The sequence below is a fragment of the Euphorbia lathyris genome, chromosome 5 (genome assembly GCF_963576675.1).
Source record: "Euphorbia lathyris chromosome 5, ddEupLath1.1, whole genome shotgun sequence".
NCBI lineage: Eukaryota > Viridiplantae > Streptophyta > Magnoliopsida > Malpighiales > Euphorbiaceae > Euphorbia > Euphorbia lathyris.
This window is the reverse complement of record NC_088914.1, coordinates 22,495,399-22,505,456: the sequence shown is the minus strand read 5'-3', so window position 1 is coordinate 22,505,456 and position 10,058 is coordinate 22,495,399. Positions and strand designations below refer to the sequence as shown.

Here is a 10,058-nt window from a genome sequence, read left to right as displayed (position 1 = left end):
TAGGGATAGTAAAATGCTTATGTACATAAGAAAGTTGATTGGAGAGATGGTCAATCAGTTCATACCTATAACATGTGAAGATTTCTGTAACTTATTGAGTATATATATTTTTTTAATGAAAAGTTAGAAGAGAGCAAGGTTGAGAATCAGACATCCCAGCTAGGTTGGCACCCGTGACCCTTAACCCGACAGTCCCCAAATATATATAAATAAAAGAAAAAAAGTTCACATGAGGAAATTAGGAAAAGCAATAATAAGCAGTGTTACATAAATCACTAAGAACAAATTGATGGCAGAAGCGAGGAATGGTATGCCAAGACAGGATCCTGGTAGTTGTGACTCCAAAGCGAGCAAGCGAATCTGCAGCACTGTTCACTTTGTGGAAAATGTGAGAGATAACCAGTTACATTCCCGAGCATTGATTGAGGCATTTTAGCTAGGCTTGTCTGATCTGCCAAGGAACTGCCGAAGATCTGCGCTAAAGGAGTTGTACCACATACGTAGAGTCAGATTCGATCCATAGTTTCAGCCAGCCCCATTGCCATGCGATGTCAATCGCGAAGATGACGGCCTAAAGTTCCGCAACCTGCGCAGGAGCAGAAGGAATAAGGAAAGCCAAACTACCTCGAGCATAACCTCTGTAATTTCTAAAGATACCACCGGCACCTGCAGCCCCAATCGAGCCTAGAGCCTTGCCGTCTGTGTTCACCTTGAAAAATTAGGTATAAATATAGGAATATCATAATTGTGTACTATAAGTGATAATTACAGATTAATCTAATAGGTAATGCAAAGATAATAGGGTATTATCTTTTAACTCTAGCACCAATATCTAGAGAATATCATGTATATCCAAATGCTTAAAAAAAGGTCAAGCTGAATTTAGAAAGAATTTATACGTGTTCTAAAAATATAAAAAGTGAGTATATATTGTCATGATGCGTATAAATAAGAATTTATGCGACTGCTAAGCTGTTCTTCAAAGAGATTGTCAGGCTACATGGTGTACCTAAGAGCATTGTTTCGGATCGTGATACGAAGTTCCTCAGTCACTTCTGGCGGACGTTGTGGGCTCTGTTTGACACGTCTCTGAAGTTTAGTACCACCGCCCACCCTCAAACAGACGGACAGACCGAGGTGGTCAATAGAACTTTGGGTAACCTACTGCGCAACAAATGTAAGGATAAGCCCATGATGTGGGATGTGGTTTTAGCCCAAGCTGAGTTCGCCTACAACGGCTCTGTACATTCGGGAACTGGGAGATCCCCATTTGACATGGTATACACAAAGACCCCGAATCACGTCCTTGATATAGCCCATCTTCCTAAAGGAAACGTGACTGCCAACTAACTGGCCAAGGATTACGTACAGATGCACCAAGAGGTAAGAGAGACTCTTGAGGAGAGAAACCAGAAATTAAAGGCTAAGGCGGATGAGCACCGTAGGGACCTACAGTTTGAAGATAGGGATGAGGTTATGGTATATTTAGGCAAAGAGAGACTCGCCAACGCCCCAAGTAGCAAGCTTCGGCCTAGGAAATACGGGCCATATAAGATCACTAAGAAGGTCAATGCCAATGCCAATGCCTATCATATAGCACTGCTGAATTGGCTTGGTAAGATCTCACCAGCATTCAACATCCGTGACCTTAGCCCATGGAAGCCGGATGGTACTTTGGAGTTCAACCAGGGAGGATCAGTGCCGAGGTCTTTTAAAGAAGGAGAGAATGATGCGGACATCCTAACCGGGATCACTGATCACGCGCGCTTTGGCGGATCCTCAAACATCAGACCCACGGAGGTTGTACCTAGGAGGGCGGATCCCCAGGACATACAAACGGGGCGGATCTAGGAGTACGCTAGAAGGCGTATCAACATCTACCCTGGGCGGATCTCTAGGTTTACTTCCTCCCGAAGTAATTCACCAACAACCCTGACAATTCGTACCTGTACCATTGTACTGATTGTCGGGGCGTATCACCCATTTTACCCTTTTGTGGGTAGCCTTATCGGAACCCTAGTAGGGGTAGTCCTTGTCTTTTATTATCATTAGTAGGAGGTATTTAAACCCTCATTTTGTAAGGATGTCGCAACTTTTATCAATCAAACATTATTCTCTTTGAGAACCTAAGGTTTATACCTTGTTATTGGGATTCACTCCTTCTAGTTTAGCTAGAGAAGAACCTCTTTGTTGGTTTACGATTAAAACCTCCATTTATCGCTTTCAATCTGTATCATCTACTATGAAGATAAACCTTATATCTTGATGTTTCTATCTCGACGAAAAGTTCTATTGGATCGCCTAAACTCCGTCGGTGATCGTCATCAGTTAAAAGGACGGAACTCTAACATATTCTTATGTGTCGGCGATATCCTCCTAAATAAGTAGATCTGACAATTCTGTAGTGACTCAAAAAGTCACTGACACAATTTTTAGTAGGTCAATTGTGTTGGATATACCGACCAACTATAAGTAGACAGGAACTTATGTCGGACATTCCAACAACATTACTAATCCATATATGTCGGTGATCAATTTATCAGATTATGTATTTATATAATTTACCGACAAAAATTGGGTGGTTTATTTTAAATTATTTCCAGAATTATTTTTGTATTTTAATTTTAAAGGGAACTCATATAAATGATTTTCAGCTTTGTTTCAGCAATTATATATATATATATATATATATATATATATATATATATATATATTGCATTAAAAAATAATAGTTGGTTAAACAAAGCTAAAAAAATACTTCATAAAAAACGTTAATTAATATAAACATGCTAACTAGTAAACTATCTCCAAAGTGAGAATTCAAATGAGCTAACAAAAATATTTAATTGAAGAAAATCAACAAATATAGTCTACTTAGAGAAACAAAACTCATATTGATTAATTAAATCAATATGTAAGTTTCTACTTAAAATGATCCCGTCCTTGTCCCGGTCGGTTTGATCGTCACGGGTAATGGGAAATCCCTACCCCATTGCCACCCCACTATATAATATATAGGGCTAATTACAAATCTAGCTCAATTAACAGGGTCCATTTACATATCTAACTCGCTTTGCTTCAATATCACCAAATTAGACACTTTCATCCACTTTGGACAAGAATACCCATATTTCTATTCGATCCATTCTTCTTCGATCGATTCTTCTTCTTCTTTCTTCTTCGATTGGTTCTTCTTCTTCTTCTTCTTCTTCTTCTTCGGTTCATGTTCTTCAATTTCTGATACCAATCGTTAGTGATTATTGAAATATTATGTTCAATTTCCCGTAGAAATGGTATGTTTTTAGCTTATATACATGTTTTTCTTGCTAGTCTTGCCTCTTTCTTCATCTGTAATGGTATTGTTTCAATTTCCTCTATTTTCCACCATTTTCCGTCAATTTCCTCCATTGTTGTCGCATTTATGACGAATTTGTCGCATTTCGTCACAAATGCGACACCACTTCACAAATGTAACAATCGCTGTCGCATTTTGTCGCATTTCGTCGCAAATGCGACAACCGTTGTCGCATTTGCGACGAATTCGTCACAAATGCGACATCACAGCAGTTCAATTGTTAGATTTTTTTCTTTCTTATTTTTTAAGATTTCCTTCCTAATCCTCTTCCGCAGTCACTAGTTCTTCAAAGGTTGAACGAAACAAAATCTCTTCTCTCTATAAACTACCGTCTTTTCGTCCGTTTGGGATGACGAGAAAGACGTTCAGAATGTGAGAAAGAAGATGAATTGAAATAAGGGTATTCTTGTCCAAAGTGGATGAAAGTGTCTAATTTGGTGATATTGAAGCAAAGTGGGTTAGATATGTAAATTGACCCTTTTAGTTTGGCTAGATTTGTAATTAGCCCTAATATATAAACACACAAAAATTAGTATTAGGAAGAGGCACTTACTTGCTCTAAAGCTTCAACCAGAATCCTCTTTGGTTTGGTATGGAATAAATAATAGTGGCATACACCAGTGGCCAGATAGCGAATAAAATAAGCTTAGAACTCTTCGGGTTATGTACTTCAGCAAAGTCACTTTGTTTATTCTATAAGAATTGATATAATCACAAAACATAAGCAAAAGCAAACCCTCATCTTATAATTCTCGTGGCCATATTTTTCTTAATTTGTGTAAGATAAAATGCATATTAAGTTTTGCACTAAGTTGATGAAAATATAAACATGATTTTGAAGTATAATGTTATCAATCAATCGAAAAGGATTGACTTATAACAATAAGAATTTCTCTGATTATAAAATATTAAAATTAAACTCCCTAAAATGTGTGTGACAACATAGTAACCTAGTATCCTTGGTATTTCTGTTTAATTTCTAGGCATTTTAGAGGTGTCATAACATAATTTTAGATTAGATTAGGATAGACTTGATGATCTAAAAATTACATTAATATCTAAGGAGTGATCTACTCATTATACTATTTTCCATAACACATGATATAAAATACATGAAATAATGACATACATTTATTTTCATGTTGTTTGATTGTTTTTCGTGACAGTATATTAAAATTATGTCATCTGATAGTTTAAATATAAACCAGCTCAATTCACATGTGATCTTCCCATGATAAAATTTTATCATCTAAAAAAACATGCGTTTAATTCAAAATTTACTTAATCATCAAATGAAACTTGTGATAAATGACTGTCATGGTATTCAGAAAACAAAAAAGCTGCAAATGAAATTTCACTTACGCGGCCAACTAAAACGGATCACAAATTTAAGGCGCTCAATATGTTTGACTGGAATTTTTAGCTCATATATAAACCATGACCTAGAGACTAAATTAGGTTTCGCGTGCAGCTCAGGCTTCATCTCTCTCACCCCTCTCGTTGGCTATCTCCGGTTGCTTTCTACATGCAAATCACTAGGACTGAGATCGAAACACGGTAATGGTAAGCCATATTTACTTCGTTCCTCAGTGTATTAGAGTTTCATTGTTCCTTAATCTATATTTTTCTCATTCGATTTACTCTTGCGTATGTAGATTTCAGTAGCTGGAATATGGATCTATTAATTTTCAAACACACCGTTGAAAAGGTTAAATCTCCCGCTTACATACACTGATTTTACTATATTCATTGTTAGATTCACTAATGAAAAGCTTGAGTTTTAATCTTACAGGTGGGTAGTATACTTCATGATGGTATTGTGGGTGATACTGAGATAAGTAGATCTTGCTCTTTTTATTTGAAAATATTATTAACATTAGGGATTATGAACTGTTTGGATTCGTTTTTATTTGAATATAATATTTGTAGGGATAGTAAAATGCTTATGTACATAAGAAAGTTGATTGGAGAGATGGTCAATCAGTTCATACCTATAACATGTGAAGATTTCTGTAACTTATTGAGTATATATATTTTTTTAATGAAAAGTTAGAAGAGAGCAAGGTTGAGAATCAGACATCCGAGCTAGGTTGGCACCCGTGACCCTTAACCCGATAGTCCCCAAATATATATAAATAAAAGAAAAAAAGTTCACATGAGGAAATTAGGAAAAGCAATAATAAGCAGTGTTACATAAATCACTAAGAACAAATTGATGGCAGAAGTGAGGAATGGTATGCCATGATAGGATCCTGGTAGTTGTGACTCCAAACAGAGCAAGCGAATCTGCAGCACTGTTCACTTCGTGGAAAATGTGAGAGATAACCAGTTACATTCCAGAGCATTGATTGAGGCATTTTAGCTAGGCTTGTCTGATTCGCCAAGGGACTGCCAAAGATCTGCGCTAAAGGAGTTGTACCACATACGTAGAGTCAGATTCGATCCATAGTTTCAGCCAGCCCCATTCCCATGCGATGTCAATCGCGAAGATGACGGCCTAAAGTATAAAAACTGAATTTAGAAAGAATTTATACCTGTTCTAAAAATATAAAAACTGAGTATATATTGTCTTGATGCGTATAAATAAGTTGCTATTTACTAAAATTCTTTGAAATATTATGAAATTCTACCGTCATAATGAAAACACATAATAATTTAGAACTCTCATTCAATTAGAATGTCCCACAAGCTTTATGAGACGAATAGTATACAAGTTTGTTGTATAAATACTGAATTATTATAAACTACCTGATCAGTTCAAAAACCATGGCTTATGTTGCTCTCTGCTGTCTTCTTCTCCTCCTCCATAGCTGCATAGCTACTAGTTCTAAAACTAATTGCCAAGTGATCCATCGCCTCTTTGCGAGAGAACCTGATATCCGAAATCCTACTGGTTCTGCAGAAATCTGGAATCCCAATTCGGACCTGTTTCAATGTGCTGGTGCACAGGTTGCTCGGTACAACGTTAAACCCAATGGATATGTATTACCATTGTACAACAATGCTCCTAAAATCGTTTACACCGCTCAAGGTTAGTTAAATTTAGCCTAATGTTATAACATTTTTTAATTTTAACGAATTGTGAAATAGTATCAATTTAGCTTTAGATAATGGAATTTAAAGACTAAATTGGTAGCATTTTACAAACGTTCAAGAACCAAATTCGGTGATGTAAGACTAAATTGGTATCAGGTTGATATTAAATGATGCTATTTTGTACCACCTTAAGAAAAAAGAAATATTATATATAATATAACGTAAAGAAATAGATAGACTCCTAATGGCTCATGATATTTCCCTTATTATAGAGTTTAATTACGTAAAAGAAAAATAGTCTAATAAATATAATTTATTATAGTGATGATATACTATTAAACTTTTATATAGTATAATCATTAAATTTATCCTTACTACATGTTGATATAAGATTAATTCAGTTCAAATTACCAAATTTTAAATTATATTAACATCTAAAACTAAATATTCTTAACCAAGTCAAAATTTAAATACCAAGTCAATATTTATTAAAAAAATTCAGTTGTCATAAATATTGTATTTATGAATATACATGGTATATTTGGTGTGATCTTTCCTGATTGCTTTCAAGAATTAGATGGTGAAAAAAATGAGTGCCACAAGATTTACAATCGTCAGGGTGGTGACATGTTAGCTTTACGCGCTGGAGAAATCTTTTGGGCCTATAATAGTGGAAATGAGACTATTATTATCATTGTTATCTCCCGCATCTCCAACACTGACCCCCTCCGAGTAAGAAACAATAATATATACAATTGAAACATATAATAATGAATAAAACTGAGCTTATAAGAGGAAAAAAAAAAGAATCCAAAATTAATTCTTATTAGGGGGATGAATATTAGTTAATTATTACTAAATTTGAACAGGTGTATTTAAAGAATATTATAATTTAGAAAGAAAAATTATTATATCCAAATATATGGTATTCCTTAAAAGCAATAAAGATAAACTTAATTTTTTTTTCTTTGGAGTTCAATAACATATATATACACTCTAAAAATCTTTTATTTTATTTTTGTTTAACCATGCATTTATTTTTTTCGTATATTTAATGTGCCATAGACATTCTTTCTAGGGGGGTCTCAAAGTATATTAGCCGGCTTTTCTTTGGAGTTTATTACTAAAGCTTTCAACATCAACAATGAGTTGGCTATAAAACTTCAAAACAAGATGGACTTTAGGGATAGCACCATCTATATGACTGGTGGTGGACTTGATTTTTCTAGTTCACCAACTGCACAACCATGTCGAAATCAGGACCAACAAGGACGAAAAGGTCTTGATAATGATAAGGACGAGTCTTTCTGCAACATTAACACGAGGACATTGAGAATCTCTGATCCTTCTAGGGCGGATCTTTTCATCCCAAAAGTTGGTTATTTGAAAACCATCGACCTCCACCAACTCTCTATTCTCGAGTCGAGCCAACTCAGTATTTCTTACAACCATCTTCTAAAGGTGAGAAAATTTCTACTATGATTTTGGACCAAACTGGCCATATGCTACGCATAACATATTGAGTACATAGTAATAGAGATTGAATCCTTAAGGATTTCTATTGATCAAGGAGACTATAAATACCCAAGAGTTTATAAAATCAAGCCCTATAATTATGTCTATAATTATGATTTGAGATTATGATTTTTCATTTTAGCATACTTAAATGTCAATTAAATACAATTGCAAAAATTAAGTCTCTTTTTATTAAAACAACTTAACTATACATATAAAAATTTAGTATATATGAAATTAGGTAGTTAACAGTTTAAAAACAATTTTTCATATTTATGAAGCAACTTTAGCGAAACTCTAAAATTTCATTTCAAAATAGTAAAAAATGCAATTTCATGCATAGGTAAAATGAGTCACATACTTGTACTGAAAAGTAATTGTCATATTTTTATAATAAATGGATTTTCAAGGATTTAAACCCTCGATAAGAGGTTGTCATACCATATCAATGAACATTTGATAGGTAAACTCCAAAAGTAACTTTTATTATTATCTTTAACTGTGTGCATCTATAATTATTCAAGAATTTAATGTGTCATATTGGAAAATAGAGAGCTTATAAAAAAATTAAAAGACCACAGCTTCATTATGTTTTTTCTTTTAATTATTAGAGTTGAATTGATATTGTGAAATTGTATATGTTATAATTTGCAGGATGTTATGAGATTACCCCATTAGGAAAATGGTTATAGTATAATTTGCGCGGTGAAGGGTGAAGGTCATATTCAAGTAGTGGATGAAAATGGAAAGAATGTCTTTAATGACATCGTAAAGGAAGGACAACTCCTCATAGTACCTCATAGCTTTTTGATGGCGGAACAAGCAAAGAGTGAGACATTCCAATATCTTACCTTCAAAACCAACAGTAACCCAATTACCTCTGATCTTACTAGTCGAAACTCAGTCATTAATTGCTTACCATTAGAGGTACTTACAAATGCATTCGGAATTAACAAGGAAGATACTAAGAAGGTGAAGTTTGGAAGGAAAGAGATATCCTTAGTTAAAATCACGCCATAACATAGGTGAAAAAGGAAGGAACGTGGCATTTGTTTTAGAATATTTTGAATAATATTGAAACTAATATAGACAAAACCTTTTTCTAGAATATTATGAATAATATTGCAACTGATATAGGCTGTCAGTTGTGAGTTGTTCTTCTCGAATAATGAATGCATGATATACTCGATTGTTTATTTCATTTTGCAATAAATAATTTTCTTAATATGGATTTTCATTGTTTTTTCTGTTTTTTTATACCTTTTATGTGTTTTTTTTTCTCTTTGTAGTCGTTTTCGTCCCTATGTGGATTTTGTAAGGTTTTATTCCTTGTGGTTTTATTGTATCTGTACTTTTGTCATCTAATGAAGTTTATGCATTTTCATAAAAAAAATGTGTTTATTATATAAACTTTCCATATGATTAAAAACTTAGTCCTAATGAGAGATGTTATATGGTTAAGCATTTGTATGTTTCTCTAAACTGCCCCTTGACGGTGTATACTATGTACTTCATTAAGTTCTAATAGACCGTCAATTCTACCTTAGTAGATTATGTTAAATGTTTCGTTAAGTACTGATGGTGAACCCTAACCAAGGACATTAATTAAGAGTATAAACACAATAAAAAAATGGGCAAGTTAGAAACTCCAAAGGTTAATGACTTTTATATTAGTAAAAAGGCACCATTTAATAACTTTTATGTTCGATTTTAAAGTTCACGGGTCATAAAGAAATTTGGCCAAATTTGATAAAACATGTGTAATTGACCCCTAATGAATGAAAAGAAGTTTATAAAGTTCATTCTATGTCCTTCCTAATTTTTTTTTTTAGTTTTTTTATACTTGAAAGTACCTTGAACTAGTAACAAAGCCTAACAGAGCTTCTATCCTTGAGAAAATAATTCTCAACCTCACCTTATCTAAGAGTTTATTCTTTTACATTTTTAGAAGAATTATTTTTTTAGAGAATTAAGTCGATAAATAATAACGTTTAACAATATTTCACTTATTAGATCCTTGTGAAAAGGGTGATCTAAGTGAAAGTACTCAGAATAATGGAAATCACTAGTCATATAAACAGTACATTTCTATTACTAGCACAAAACTTATATCTTGATGTGAGAAAAGGTCCACCAATCTTTTATTGTGGTT

General features: G+C 33.7%; 1 protein-coding gene across 1 annotated transcript; it reads left to right on the top strand.

Annotated features, from left to right (window-relative positions):
• Positions 1-6,121: 6,121 nt before the first annotated feature.
• On the top strand, positions 6,122-9,197 carry LOC136229714 (prunin 1 Pru du 6-like). Its single transcript, XM_066018619.1, has 3 exons — positions 6,122-6,386; positions 7,470-7,852; positions 8,561-9,197. The coding sequence occupies exons 1-3, from the start codon at positions 6,122-6,124 to the stop codon at positions 8,582-8,584; spliced, it is 672 nt and encodes a 223-aa protein (XP_065874691.1). The 3' UTR covers positions 8,585-9,197.
• Positions 9,198-10,058: the final 861 nt, after the last annotated feature.

What these genes read in the sequence shown, in the direction of transcription:
- LOC136229714 (XM_066018619.1), top strand. Translation starts at nt 6,122, where the DNA reads ATGGCTTATGTTGCTCTCTGCTGTCTTCTTCTCCTCCTCCATAGCTGC. An exon ending in AATCGTTTACACCGCTCAAG is followed by an intron (nt 6,387 to 7,469) that starts GTTAGTTAAATT and finishes CATTCTTTCTAG; the next exon opens with GGGGGTCTCAAAGTATATTA. An exon ending in CTTACAACCATCTTCTAAAG is followed by an intron (nt 7,853 to 8,560) that starts GTGAGAAAATTT and finishes TATAATTTGCAG; the next exon opens with GATGTTATGAGATTACCCCA.